Source organism: Hermetia illucens, chromosome 2 (assembly GCF_905115235.1).
Source record: "Hermetia illucens chromosome 2, iHerIll2.2.curated.20191125, whole genome shotgun sequence".
Lineage (NCBI taxonomy): Eukaryota > Metazoa > Arthropoda > Insecta > Diptera > Stratiomyidae > Hermetia > Hermetia illucens.
The window spans coordinates 47265696-47280870 of NC_051850.1; the positions used below are offsets into that span (position 1 = coordinate 47265696).

Here is a 15175-nt window from a genome sequence, read left to right on the forward strand (position 1 = left end):
ACTCATAGTAACGGTATAAAGAATATGCATCTAACCTTAGAATGTATTTTATCTAACGATAATTCTTGTTCGGCGATGCAGCGATTGGTTTAGAATGTGACAAATATCAAAGAGTCGATGGTGCATCGTTTGATTATTTGAACAGGGCTGTGGGATTTCTTGTTTTGAACTTAAAGCTTTTGATATGGATAACTGTTTTGAATGCATATTTATTACCTGTAGGTTTACTTTAATGGTTCCACAAGAAAAATCTTCGGAGTATAAAAGCCTCGATTTGGAAATGATGACGCTAGACGTCATGTTCGATTTCAAGTGAGCTGCACGTCGTTGTTTCCCGATTGTTAGTTCTCTCCTTAAAAATGAAAATTCTCGATGTGAATGAGTTAGCGTGCATTGTACTTCTTTCATGTGAGTAGCAAGTATTTTCCATTTTTCAAATTTCGCAAGTTTTTCTTTCAAAATCTAAATTAGTGTTCGGGAGAGTAAAGTTGAGAATTCTAATCATAAATCCATTTAAATATACTAGGTGCACTAGTTCTTCCTATATCGGAAGCAGTTGTACAATGTCGTTGTGAACCAGGACCACCAGGACCACCGGGACCACCTGGTGAACCGGGACGAGCAGGACCACAAGGTTCAGAGGGTAGACGAGGCCCTCCAGGTTCACGAGGATTACCCGGTTGGAAGGGTGACAAAGGTAACGCTGGCAGTGGAGAAGGAGGTGGCTTACCAGGTCCCAAAGGTGATCCGGGAACTCCAGGACAAAAAGGATCTAAAGGCGATCTTGGTTCACGAGGTGCAACTGGTCCTGCTGGTCCACGGGGTCCACCAGGCTCAAACGGACGAGATGGTACACCTGGAACTGATGGAGCAACAGGTGCTAAAGGCGATACAGGACAAAAAGGCGAAGTCGGGGCTCAAGGTATTACCGGTGATAAAGGTGATACTGGTGATACTGGCGAAAAAGGCGAAAAAGGAGATACCGGTGATACAGGAGAGAAAGGTGAAGAGGGAGACAAAGGTGACGAGGGAGACGCCGGTGCAGATGGAACAGATGGAACAGACTGCGAATGTCCTTCAAGATGGCTTCCTAATTACGGAAATTCACCACCATTTACTCCTGCCCAAGGATTCTCGCCCGCTTTACAAGGCTATCCCTTCCTTCACGGTGATAATACTTTCCAATATCCAAATCCACTTGTCTTCCGGCCGCAAATCAAAGATGTTGTAGACAATGATGGCTCCAAGTTTGCTGCATTAACTCCTCCTCCAATTAGAGAAAAAGGTATTTTTTTTCACTCAATTTATCATACCATGTATTTTGTATTCAATCTTTCTAGTAGAATCTGCTACTGCGCCACCTAGGATTACTACGACAGCCCCATCTTCTATTTCAAATGAAATATCCGTAGAGGACATTTATAATATTCAACTAGCTCTTGCTGAAATACGAAAGAATCTGGATGAATTGCAGAGTTCAAGACGACGGCCAAGTTTTCGACGGAATGGTAAACAGTAACGTTCGTGGTGTGACAATCATCAAGGGTTCAATGTTGCCTTTAAACGTGAAGTGAACTGAAATAGCGTAAACTAGCTTAAAAGATGAATAAAGTTATGATTGGCGTGAACAATATTTATATTTATAATATTTTCTCATATCATTTTCGTGACTTATTGTCACCATTTCGGATCGAATTTTTCATTAGTTCTATGTAAAATCATGTGAAAAGTTGAACAATTTATAATGTTGTGACACTATATTTTCCAGATTCGGCTTAAGTGGCATTCTTTCGATTCGGAATAAAGTTTTAATAGAAATGTCTTGACCGTATGCTCTCGTGGCTTTTCACGTAAAATCCAGAGAGCATTACAATACTATGCATTGATAAAATCATGTATTACAGAAAATAAAGAGACCTTCTATGAACCTTCTGGAAACCGACTAAGAAGCGAAGGACCGCTGGTGTCCTGCTAAAGAGAAAGTACCAGAAGATCATACATTTTATTAGCAAGGTTACTAAAAATAAGGAGCCCGGTACTGTCGACGAGCGGAATGAAAAAGACCTCGCTAAATACCAGGCGAAGTCCACCGCTCTGAAACGCAATCGATCTCAAGACGAGGTCGAGCAAGGTCACAAGGGGAGCACAGTGGGCAAGAGCTGGAACGCTAAGCAACTTCTGAAGAAAAGTACGAAATAACAACCAGCCGACGAGCCACGAACTTCGAAAACCTTTAGTGACGTGGCCAGGAGCCACTTACGTGTGGCGTAATTCCGTAATTCCGTAAACAGCAAACTAGCGCCGGATGTGTGGACCAGTGTTGAGGCCAGGCAGTCGGAAATGGGCATTGAGCATCTCCTGGTTCACGAAGGCAAACACACAGGATCCATCCCCTGATTCCTCTCAGGTGGTCCATGGGTTCCATATTGTAGCTTGCGAGGACCAATTTTCCAGGGACTTTCTCATTTCATGCGTTGCTAAGATCAGCGACGCCTGGGAAGGCGTAAAGCTCAATGTCATTCCCTAGGACGAGATTTCCAGGAGCCGAGTCGCACGCAACTCGTTGCCGAAGATCCGAATGGATAAGGACAAGCTCGTCCAACCCCTGCGTCTTCAAAACCTCAGGATTCCCATGGACAACAGGGTTGTTATCAAGAAGGAGGAACCCCAGACAAACAATCAACATTTTCTACTCCATATAAACGGAAAGTATTGGAGGCACAGGAAAACGTCGACTATAAAGTTGCGGTTCAGAGTCAGGAACGCAAAGGTAAAAGTGTCCCGCTCTGCAAAACCGGACTACGACCTAGATCCAATCGACGCCACCGACGATCTGTTGGAAGAGATGACCATCGACGGTCCGACGGGGACTGACGAATCCCCCACACAAGCAGATCATGCTGAGGGTAACGCAGATAAATCTGCAGCATTCGAAGTGCGCCTTGGCTAATCTGCTTGTCTTGTTCCTAGGGGAAGACATTGACATCGCACTAATATGGTCGGAGGCGCCCGAACCATCAAAGGGTTCCAAAGCGTATATTTTAATTTACTCCACAGCGCAGGAGGCGCTGATCAGGACAGACCTTGTGCATGTATCTCTCTCTGCTTTTCTGTGTTCGGACCTGAGTTCCAGCTACCTAATCGTGGTCAAACTGGAGCAAGTGGGGGTGGAGACCGTACATATTTCAATGACTTACAGGGCTCACGCCCGATCAGCTTTACTAGAAGAACTACGATATTTGACGAACACCATCGCAGTAAAGAAAGCCAACCTGTTGATAGGCTGTGGCACCAATGCAAGGTATACGCTTTAGGGCAGCTCGGAAATCAACGAGAGAGGTGAGTCATTCTTTGATTTTATTATTACTTCAAACCTATCGGTGTGTAACAGAGGCAGTACATTTTTCTACCTCGGAGAACTGTGACGGTTGGGAGGAGGTCCTTGATATCACTCTACTAACCGACAATGAGACTCTTAGGTTGGAGAACTGGAGGGTGTCGGACCAGAAATCCTTCTCAGACCACAGTTGGATACTTTTCAGTCTAGACCTGGTCTCAGAGGTCTCCAAACCCTTCAGGAGGATCGACTGGAGAAAGGTTTGTCAAGTAATCAAGAACAATCTCTCTGGTGTGAAACTTGGCAACATTGACACGATAGACGAACTGAAGTCAAAGGTCGGGGTTCCGGAAAAGGCATTCGATATCGCCTTTAAAATCGCATGCCCTGCTAAATACAGCAATAAGACACTGCCACCGTGATGGAATGAAGATGTCTTCAGCCTCAGAAAGCTGACCAAGAAAATCTTCAACATTTGCTTGAAGAAGTAGAAGTCAACCATCGAGACCGCCAATAGGCGGTCTTGGTTGCACTTTTGTCAGAACATCGAAAGCACCAGCAAATCCGCAAGGGTCAGCAAGATTCTGGCCAAGGAATATAAAAACCCATCCTTCCTTAAAAAGTCGGAAGACTCCTGGACAGAATCTTCTGGTGAAACCTTGGAGCTGCTGGTTAAGACGCACTTCCCCGCCAACGAAAAGGAATGTGAGTCAGAGCTATAATAAGTTATAGTTATATATATTTAATAATTTCTTGATAAATTTAATACATTATAATTATAAATTAATTACTCTTGTGAGTCATTTCTTTTTTTGTTAAATTACAGTTATATTACATAATTAATAAATTTGGTTATTCTTATTTTATCCGCTGACTGACGGAAGACTGTGCAATATTATTATCTTTTTTACGTCACTCTGCCGCCTACTTATCGAAAGCGCTCTCCACTCCTGTGGCGAGTTCTAAAAAATGTGTGGAGAGCGCCGGTGGGGTCATCTGACCGCTCACATTCGCAACATCCGAATTAAATTTCGAACGTCGCGAATCCCGCCGCGCCACAGAGCCTTGCTTGGAGAATTTGCGGCTACCCCAGCCATACGAGACTACTAAATCAGTAATAGCCGAGCAGAAACCGCTCTCCACGATGTAATTGGCACGGTTAAGCGGTCGCTGCAGTACAAACAGTATACTCTAGCTTCCTTCTTGGATATTGAGGGAGCTTCCAACAACGTTAATACCAACGCCATCAAGGAAGCCTTGACCAGTATTGGATTGGATTATAGCCATGCTAAATATCAGGATAATCCAGTCGGATCTTGGAGGCAACCACTTGACGGGAGCAGTAAACAGAGACATGCCCCAGGATGGCGCCATCTCTCGGGTGCTCTGGTTTATAGTGATGGACGAAGTTTTGCGAATATTGGGCAGCAGCGGGGTGAAGATGGTGGTGTATGTCAACGACTTGGCGATATTAGTGTCAGGGATGTTTCCGTCTGTTATGAGCGACATCATGGAAGGAGCGTTGCGAAAGGTGTGCCTATGGGCTGCAAGATGCGGACTTGGCGTAAACCCAACCAAAACAGAACGGATGCTATTTACCAGCAAGACAAGGATACCTGAATTTCACCTACCACGGCTGAATGAACAAAGATTGGTTCTTTCTTCCAATGTAAAGTATCTGAGTGTAATCCTGGATCCAAAACTAAATTGGAGATTGAACATAGAACTGAGGGTTAACAAAGCCTGCAAGAGAACCTTCGCTGAGAAATGGGGTTTACGGCCGAGGATGGTTTTCTGGATGTGGACGGCTGTCATGGGTCCAATCCTAATGTACGACTCTATTGCATAGTGGCAGGCTTTGAGTAAAAAAAACAATAGAACGAAGCTTAATTGGACTCACAGAACCGCGTGTGTAGGTGCTACCGGGGCTTTGCAGTCCTGCCCGGCTGATGCTTTCAATGTAATCCTGCATCTCCTCCCCCTAGACCTCCACATTAGATACGTTGTAGCGTGCAGTGACGTCAGACTACGTGAGTTCAGATGCTGGGCAGCGAAGTCGAACGGCCACAGCAACATCTTAGAAGAAATACCTCGAGAAATCTGGGCATTCGTCACGGACTATGCCACACGCGAGCTAAACTTCACGAGAAACTTTGCTGTGGACTTTCCAACCAGGCAAGGTTGCAGGATTATGACACATTATTCTTTACCGATGGATCAAAAATGGTCTGTGGAGTCGGCGCGCAAGATTATGACAAATTATTCTTTACCGATGGATCAAAAATGTTCTGTGGAATCGGCGCGGGGGTTTTCTCGAATACATACAGTTTGTCCGAGTTGTATGGTCCCTCAGGTTTCGCGGATACTGGCAGTTTGTCAATGGCTGGGGCGTGATCCGAGCCCCAAGTGGAACATAGCAATCCTGACCGACCGCCAAACGGCCATCAAATCTTTGTACTCAGCGACGACACCGTCTAGGCTAGTGGAGCAGTGCAGAAATGCGCCGCACAGTTTGGGTAGCACGCTCAAGGTCACCCTACTCTGGATTCCCGGGCATATTCACGTAAAGGGGAATGAGCGTGCTGACGGATGGGCCAGGTGGGGCTCTGCTCTTGGCAGCCCTTCATCGGATACATTTGGTCTATCGCTAGCGGCGATTCTTCCAATCTGTTTGTTTAAATTTCAGTCTGTGGACGCCAATGTCTATAGGCAGAAGGCGAACTCTTCATCCATCAAACAGAACGTCAGCAATACACAAATCCAGATAGGAATTTGCCCTGGGCCAGGTTGTACTATCTGAGCCGTATAATTCGCATTTATACTCTATCTGGTACTGCTCTATCTAAGATTCGCGAAATACCCCTCTGGGATTGTTTGCAGTGTTTAGCCACGAGGCATGCTTAAAGGTTTAAAATTTAGTCAATTCATTTGCCTGAAACGATAATGGCGACCCACAATGGAGGAAGAAGAGATCCGCTCTTCGGTGGATTCCTACGAAGGAATTCACAGATATCGCTATGACTGCAGACCTAGAGGCGGGCATGCTGTTTGTCTAAATATAATATCTTGTTATACTGTGTATTCGTATGTATTGTGTATGTGTAGCGTATGCTGCATGTTTTCACCCATAATTAATATTTTAGTGAGGATGGTGTTCATCCCGCCACTTCCATCTTGTTGGGGCTTCTTAGCTCCCCTTTGTTGAACTACTTCTGCAAAATGGGATCCCGGCACAATTGGTGCCGAAGGGACCGTACCGTTCAACGAAGCTGACATTTTGGGCCTGCTGTCTTGTGACCTTAACATTCCGGTATGCAGGACATACACGGTACGAAGCCGGATACCCACCGCTTCTGCAGTTGACACATAAGGTTTTTTCCTTACCCTTTGCTTCAGTCAACGAACATTCGGTGGCATGTGGTCTTTTCCGCACTTTACACATCACAAGGTCATTTGACAGTTCACTGTCGTATCTTTTTCATAATAAAATTGGAGAGTAGAGTGGCTAAATCTCAACCACATAATTCATGTACATTCACAGAGACACACCTTTCGCCCTTTTCTTTATTTCGAGTGCTACTTTTCGCCCCGGTCAGACCGCTTTTTAAAATTTCAGTCTTAGTTGTGTTATTCTTTTCATCAGTTGCCATTTTTTCTTCATTTTTGTTTTTCTTTCTTTCATTTTTTTGATACATAATGCGTCCAGTTTTCCCTCTTTAGGTCTATCATTGCCGCACTTGTCACTACTGCAACCAACCTGGTTAGCACTCTCTTCTGGGACATATCCACCTTCACCGTTGTCCCCGTCTCTCGTACCGTCAGCTTCATGATCCTCTATGTCCTCCACACGGACAGATTCGCTGCCGAAGGTTTGTTCGCCCTCGAGTGAGCCCGGCTACAACATGGCTGCAATCAATATTGCCATTTGATTTTTAAGATCTTCTAGTGTTTTCACCAGCTCGCCATTTCTTCTTTCAAGGTTGGCTATCCTTACGCTTTTAAAGTCTGGCTCCTTCTCGTTACAGACTCCACGAACGATCCGAGTGCCCCTAGGCCTTATGGTGGGGCCAGTCTAACCCGCCACTCGCCGGGAGCTCGCCGCGGTTTTTTGGACAACATTTTTCAGGGAAAAGTAACTTAAATAACAAATCAAAAGTAAACTAGTTTACTTTAAGTTTTAAATTATATTGTATTAATTAAGTAAAGTTGTTACTAGCCTTAATATCTTTTTTATTCATTTATTTTTATTTCCGAGTTATCACAATCTCGGCAGATGCCGGATTTCACCTAATACTAGCACTAAGTGCCAAGCATTTAGGCTCGGACGATCCTACCTACTTAAAAACTAAAGGGGCGTTGGTGGTGGTGGCCGGTGGTAGGTCAGTGGGAGAATCCGTCGAGTACTCCCCGCAACATCGAGCACGTATGCAGAATGGTGTACTTCTGCATGGTTTGAACCAGACTGTGCGAAAGTCCCAGGACATCAAGGGAAGCCGTCAGGGATTTAGGTACAATACCTGTAGCTGATAATATTATGGGAACTACAACCACCCGCTGGAGACGCCAAATTTCTTTGATTTTCCGAGCCAATGGCTCATAGTTCACCTTCTTCTCCACGTATTTCCGTTCAATGTTGCTATTGTGGGGGATAGCAACATCAATAATATACGCGGAGCGACCCGTCTTGTCAACTAACAGTACGTCAGGCTTGTTGTCTGCGGTATGGTATCAGTCAGAACTTGCCGGTCCCAATACATGCTGTAAGCAGAACTATCAAGTACTGCTTGCGGCTCATATCGGTAAACCGGACATGTCCCCTTGATCAGCCCATGCTTGTATGCAAGGTTTTGATGGATAACCTTACATACAGCATTATGCCTGGTGATGTATTGCACCGGTGCCATAACAGTACAGCCAGAAATGAGATGGTCCAACGTCTCTAACGCCGAACCACACATTCTGCACTGGTTTTTCTCCACCCGTTCTTTCATGATGAGCTTTTTATAAGCTCGGGTGGCGACCACGCCATCCTGAATGGCACACATGAACCCCTCCGTCTCAGCAAAGAGCTCCTCAGCACACAGCCATCTGTTCGACGGATGCAAATCGACAAATGGCTGCCAAAGACAATTCATGTGTTTACCGTGCATTGCCTTCGACTTCCATTCCTCGATTCGCTCCTGGTCCGACTTCACCCCACTAAGAGGATTGAAAGATCGATCCTTCAAGTAAGTGGAGTCAGTCCACAGTCTACCTTACAGACAGCCGCATGCAAGGGGCTCGCCTGCTCTTTACTGTAAAAATAAGCGCGCAGCGAGTCGACTTGGCGATGATGTTGTGCCGCCACGTCAACCGCGCCCCTACCTCCGATGTCACGAGGCAGGTTCATCCGCTCCACGGCAGACTTTGGGTGATGCATTCGGAATTTGGACATAGTTGTCCGTATCCACCGCTGGACGTTTTCCAAATCGGTCTTCGTCCACAGCAATATTCCGAATGCATAAGCCAATGAAGGGATAGCGAATACATTCAACGCCCTTATTTTATTCTTCCCCGAGAAATGCGATTTCAGCACCAGCTTTACACGTCGCAGGAAATCGGACAGCAGAGCATCCTTCAGATCACCAACTCGACTTGCAGAATTTCTAGGTACTTGTAGAATCTGTCTCGGTCATAGCTTCAATGTGGAGGTCACCACTGCTATGTCCGGCATGCGGCTCGTGAAGACCTTTGCGGATGGCTTGGATTCGACATTTGTCTAATCCAAACTCCACCCGAATATCACGGCTGAACATGTCTATTATTCGTAACAGACTTCTAAGATGGTTGTCAGTACCAGCATACAGCTTGATGTCATCTAGGTACATCAAGTGTGTCAGTTCGCACTTAGCACGTAGGCCATATTTTATTGCAGGCATGGTTTTGCGGTCTAGCACCATTCAGTAGCCATGAAAGGGGATTCAGTGCCATACAAAACCAAAGAGGACTCAATGAATCCCCCTGGAAGATGCCCCTCCGTATACGGATGGGCTCTGAGGTATTAGCACCCTCAGATGTACGCACCGATAAGGTGTGGTACGCCATCCTTCCATGACTGTCGCCAAAAACTTTATTAGTTTCGGATCAATGCGATACATATGTAGGATGTCGATTAGCCAGGTATGCGGAACGCTATCAAAAGCCTTGGCATAATCGATATAGCAACTGAAGAGGTTTCTTTGACCTCTAGTTGCTTGTCCTACAACTACCGAGTCGATAATGAGTTGCTCTTTGCAACCCCTTGACCCAACTCGGCAGCCTTTCCCGAGGAGCAGAAGAATGTTGTTGGTCTCGAGGTGCGCATTGATCCTTCCACTAATAATGGACGTGATGAATTTGTAGAGGGTTGGTAAGCAAGTGATCGGTCTTGTGTCTGCGGCGTCCTGCACCGTGTCCTTCTTAGGGATAAGGTAGGTAATCCCCGCGGTGAGGAAAGGTGGAAATTCCTCCGGCTCCGACTCATGATCTCATTTATACTCCGTGCCAACCGACTGTGTACGCTGGTAAATTTCCTATACTAGAAATTCTGCACCCGATCCAGACCTGGGCCCCTCCAATTCTTCGAGATGTTTATGGCTCGTCGAACTTCCTCTTCGGTAACATCCGCGAAATTCATGCCAGGTGTATTGGCATGGCGGGTGCCTTCGGCGGTGATCCACTCAACATGCTCAGCACGCTGGGCAGATAACCCCCAAAGTCCACCCCAATACTCTTTCGCTTCCGTCACCGAGAACTGTATTGTCTGGGCGCTCTGTTGGGATTCGTTGAGAGATCTGAAAAAGCTCCGCTGGTTCCTCGCGTATGTTGCATTCTGGACACATCTGGAATAACATTCGCCATACCGTCGTAACCGACTGCATATGACAGAAAGTTTCTATTTTAGTGTGTCCAGAATTTCAACTACGGGTGTCTCACAGGGGATGGCATAGTTCCGGTAAACCCTCTGCACTTTATTTCTCACCCGTCGGCTGGCATTGCCAGTGCTGATCTGTATCAGTCTGGCAATGTCCTGCCTTAGTGAGTCCCGCCGACGTTAAAGACGAATTTTCCATGGTTGATCTCTTTTGTCACTCAAACCAATAACGCGAAAGCGACTCTTCTGACCGTGCAATCTGATAGCCGCAACTGCACCACAATACACAAGTGATTGTAGTTGCAACAGCGACATATCAGCACTCAGTCGAGATCCAATCTCATCATTGATTTGAGATAGAATTCCCGGAGTTGCTGGAGATGCATAGAGCCTGGGAATACCTGGTCTATGCAAAGGATCCATATCCGAGAATTCTATACACGCTCTTTGGAATTCGTCCCGAACCTCAGCGGAAACCTCAGCTAGACGGTGGAGAAGAGTGCTTCGGCGAGTACTGAACCTGTTGCCTGCAGTGCGGCGTGGTGTTGTTGGCCGGGATTGTGTCGCTGCGAGTAATGAAGCGGTACTGGTCTGCGACTCGCTGCACAGTCACGTGCGCGAATTGCGGGAAACGCTCGACGAATCTCTGGTACAACAAGGGGCGGTAAGATGTTGTACCCGCCCCCGCCGTTATTTCGTAGTAGGAGCGGATGATGAAGAGGTTCATTTCTTCAGTCCATTTCATCCGCTTCCTACGCGAACCTGCTGAAGTGGTCGCCACAGATTGTGGCGAAACAGCTGCAGCAGGCGGAGCTGTGCTCCTGGTCGTTGTGGCGCCTAGACGTCGAACCGCCCCACGACTAGCGGTTTCGACGCCGTGCTGTCCATTACGAGAGCCGACCCAGTCACCAAGTCAGACGACTCCCGTCGGTTATCCGTACCGGACCTTAAATTTCTCCTTCTTCTCATTTTTGGTGGTGCATTTTATCGCTAGCTGCTAGGTGTGTAGATAGCTTCCTTAGTGAGTAATTTGCAAGACTGCAAAGTTCCTGCACTTTCCTCACCTACCCCCTGAGACGCTCCGGTGGCGTACAGCCATTCAGACTGAAGCTATCCATCCCTCCTCCTTTCACAGCCGGGCTTGGGACCGGCTTCGTCGGAGTTATTATTATTATTATTATTAATAAAATTTAATTTAATTTAAATTTTAAATTCTTTACATTATTAATATTAATTTGTAGAAACGTCAGTTCTCTAGAAATATCAGCCTACCGTACCTATGTTTTCCTCCATTGATAACAGATTGATGAAATCGGGAAAAGATAAAGCAGTCAAGATTGAAATTATTTTCTCACAGCAACAACGAAGAAGTAAAACATTATGTGCCAGAGTTGGTCATAGTAGATAGTAGCGGAACTTCTGCCTTATACCTACCTAAATGTTGCTCAGCACGTTTAGTGCTAGAGTGCTCCTTGAACCTGAGCTCAAAAGTAAGTCAATATCGTGGTTTTACAATCGCATCCAATCTTTTTAAGTTTGATGCCTTTTTCTTATTTCTCCCGATCGAAAGTCAAACTTTGGAGCCAAAAAAATACTCTAGGCCGGGTTATCTTCTGAATTTATCGAGCGGAAATTTTTCTTTTATGTATGATAAATGAAGGGCGAGTTCTTCCTATAGGACTAGATGTTGACCATTTGCATATTTAAAAGTTTCAGATAAAACTTATATAAAAAATATGCGTCTTAGAATGTATTTCATCTAAGGAGACATTAGGTTATGTTGCGATTGGTTGAAAATGTGACAAATATCAGAAAGTTAATGGCGCATCGTTTGATTGTTTGAGTAGGCCTATAAGATTACTTGTTTCGAACTTAAGGGGGTCATCCCGTGTGTCGGATTCCCGGAATCGAATTTTTTTTTGCATCAATTGTATCTAGATATAGTGTAGAATATATGGGCAAAATGATTTTTTAATATTCGGAGTCATTCGGAAATTATAGTGTTATACACATGATAAGTCTGCTAGATTTATGTCCTTCGCCGTAATAAAGTTCGTATTTATCGGTCCGAATGACGTTCGAATGACTTTGCTAAAAGGACAAAAATTGAAGCCAAGGCTGTTGATGTGTTTCTTCAAGAAACCTAAGGTTTATGGACTAGGTATAATAGATTAATGGTCAGTTAAGGTTTTATAGCTAAAAATCGCATTCTACTTTTTAAATACGTTTTTCTCGAAACCGCATGTTGAAAATCGGCTGCCACCATAGCCGACAATCTATCCAACCAAATTCTTTGAAATTTTCAGGACTTATTCAGAATATATTTCTACGGTCTGCAAACTAAGATAATTGCGATTTATTCAATAGTTTTTTTTATTCATTGAAAAAACCGTAAAAAAGCCAAAATTCAAAAAAAAAAGTTTAAAACAGCACCAAAAATTTTGTTTTGAATATTTTTTAATAATCCTAGATTGCGGACTGTAGTTAAATCTGTACGTTAAAATGGCGTCTACTTTTTTCTCTAAGATGATCGCAGCGCCCTCTAGCGTGGGAGCAGAAAAGTACCTTTTTTTGGAGACGGCTGTATAAATTTCTCTGTATTTCAATAACGAACTATGTGATCGGGCTGGAAACTTACTTTGCACACCCAAGATATTAATAAATTTATGGTGAAAAATTCGTATTTGCATCTTTCTCCAGTTCTTCACAAAAAATTTCTAAAAAAAGTCAAAAAAAACCGCCTTCACACGGGATGACCCCCTTAATGCTCTTAATATGGGTAACTATTGTCGATGCATAGTTATTACGTGTGGGTTTATTTTAATGTTGGTTGGAAACGAATATTATTTTGAATATAAAAGCTTCGACTTTGAAATGATGATGCTAGATATCGTGTTTCATTTCAAGTGAATTGGTTGCACCTTATTGTATCCCTTTCAGAAGTTCTCTCCTTGAAAATGAAAATTCTGTATGTAAGTGAGTTATCGTGCGCCTTACTTTTTTCATGTAAGTGACTTCTGCAAATGTTTTTTTCAAAAAATAAATTAGTGTGGGTGTTATGATGTCATGAATTATAATAAAAAATTCGTTTAGTTGTATTAGTTCTTCCTATATCGGAAGCTGTTCTACAATGTCGATGTGAACCGGGACCTCCAGGACCACCAGGACCGCCTGGCGAACCCGGCAGAGCAGGGCCACAAGGTCCAGATGGCAGACGAGGCCCTCCAGGTTCACGAGGATTACCCGGTTTCAAAGGTGACAAAGGTAACGCTGGCAGTGGAGAAGGTCCCAAAGGTGATCCGGGAACTCCAGGACAAAAAGGAACTAAAGGAGATCTTGGCCCACCAGGCACAACTGGTCCTGCTGGTCCACGAGGTCCAGCTGGTTCAGATGGACGGGATGGTACACCTGGAACTGATGGAGCAACAGGTGCAAAAGGCGACAAAGGACAAAAAGGAGAAGTCGGACTTCAAGGTAATACCGGAGATAAAGGTGATACCGGCGATACTGGCGAAAAAGGTGAAAAAGGAGCTAACGGTGATAAAGGAGAGAAAGGCGAAAAAGGAGACCAAGGTGATACTGGAGACGCCGGTGCAGATGGAACAGATGGAACAAACTGCGAGTGTTCTCCAAGGGGGCTTCCTATTTACGGAAACATACCACCGTTTACTACTACCCAAGGATTCTCACCCGCTTTACAAGGGTATCCCTTCCCTTACGAAGATAATGCTCTCCAACATCAAATTCCACTTACCTTCCGACCGCAAATCAAAGATGTTATAACTGATGATATTTCCAAATTCTCTCGACCTCCAACTCGAGAAAAAGGTATTTTTGACATTGGCTTTATCACAGCTTATATTTTGAATTTAATAATTCTAGTCAAACCTACTAGTATGGCAAGTGCACCTGCTATCTCAAATCAAATATCCCTAGAAGATATTTATAATATTCAAATTGCTGTTGCTGAAATACGAAAGAATCTTGAAGATTTGCAGAGTTCTAGACGACGGCCAAACATTCGACGAAATGGCAAGCGGTAATATTTGTGGTATTATAATCATCAGGTAAAGTAGATTCAAGTTGTCAAAATTGCTTTTGAAAATAATATGGACAGAAATAATACAATGTAATATAAACTGGCTTAAAAAATAAATGAGTTTGTAGTTGGCCTGAACAATTTTTATTTACGGGCAGAAAAATTGATGGATTCGAATCTTCTTGCCACCACCGGGGATGAATTCTTTCATTCATTTTAGATGAAGTTAATTATAAATATTAAACAGTTCCCCGATAATTGAAGGGGCATTCCTTTGATTCGGATTATATTGTAAAGGGGATACCTAGAAAGTATCTCCTTCTGCATTTCACAAATAATAAAATGGTAAAACAGTTAGGCTTGTGTAGTGTCCGGGGCTTAGAATATCCGCATAATTTTGTGCGGTTTGCCTTGTGCTGGGCGAATAAAAGATTCATTTCATTGTATTCTAAGATATTTCTTTTTAAGGTTTTGCGTAAAACAAAGTCTTCAAAAGACGCTGTCCTGGACACGCCAGTTGTGGGGTTCTTACCCACTAAAACTACCCCCGACTCCCCAGAAGCCTCGTGGAACCAGCATAAAGTATAAAACCAAGAGGTGGAGTCAGCTTTCGTCTCTACGCGGCGTACGTAACCGCGTTTTTCTAGCCCCCTCTGCTTTTCACAGTTTGCTCTGGATAGATGCGACCATGGGGTTGATCGCATCCCGCTCTTTCTGACATGCTAGCAAAACTTTTGTTACGAAGGTTGGTCATAAGGACCGCTTCCGTTTTTTCTTCGCAGAACTCTCTAGCCAATCCTTAATAGCACTGATCGCTTCGCATGAGTATAACTCAGCATCTTCGAGATGCTTTGCGACCACAACCAGCGCTATATCGTCGGCCTAACCCTCCACCTTGGCTTCCTCA

General features: G+C 44.4%; 1 protein-coding gene across 1 annotated transcript in view; it reads left to right on the top strand.

The window, feature by feature from the left end:
* Window positions 1-14400, top strand: part of LOC119648421 (collagen alpha-1(I) chain-like) — a 29373-nt gene extending 14973 nt beyond the window's left edge. The window contains exons 4-11 of the mRNA XM_038050173.1: window positions 223-312; window positions 472-482; window positions 527-1285; window positions 1341-1518; window positions 11587-11763; window positions 13117-13235; window positions 13323-14057; window positions 14112-14400. Coding sequence (XP_037906101.1) covers window positions 223-312; window positions 472-482; window positions 527-1285; window positions 1341-1518; window positions 11587-11763; window positions 13117-13235; window positions 13323-14057; window positions 14112-14272 — 2230 coding nt within the window. The 3' untranslated portion in view covers window positions 14273-14400. The remainder of the gene's footprint in view (window positions 1-222; window positions 313-471; window positions 483-526; window positions 1286-1340; window positions 1519-11586; window positions 11764-13116; window positions 13236-13322; window positions 14058-14111) is intronic.
* Window positions 14401-15175: the final 775 nt, after the last annotated feature.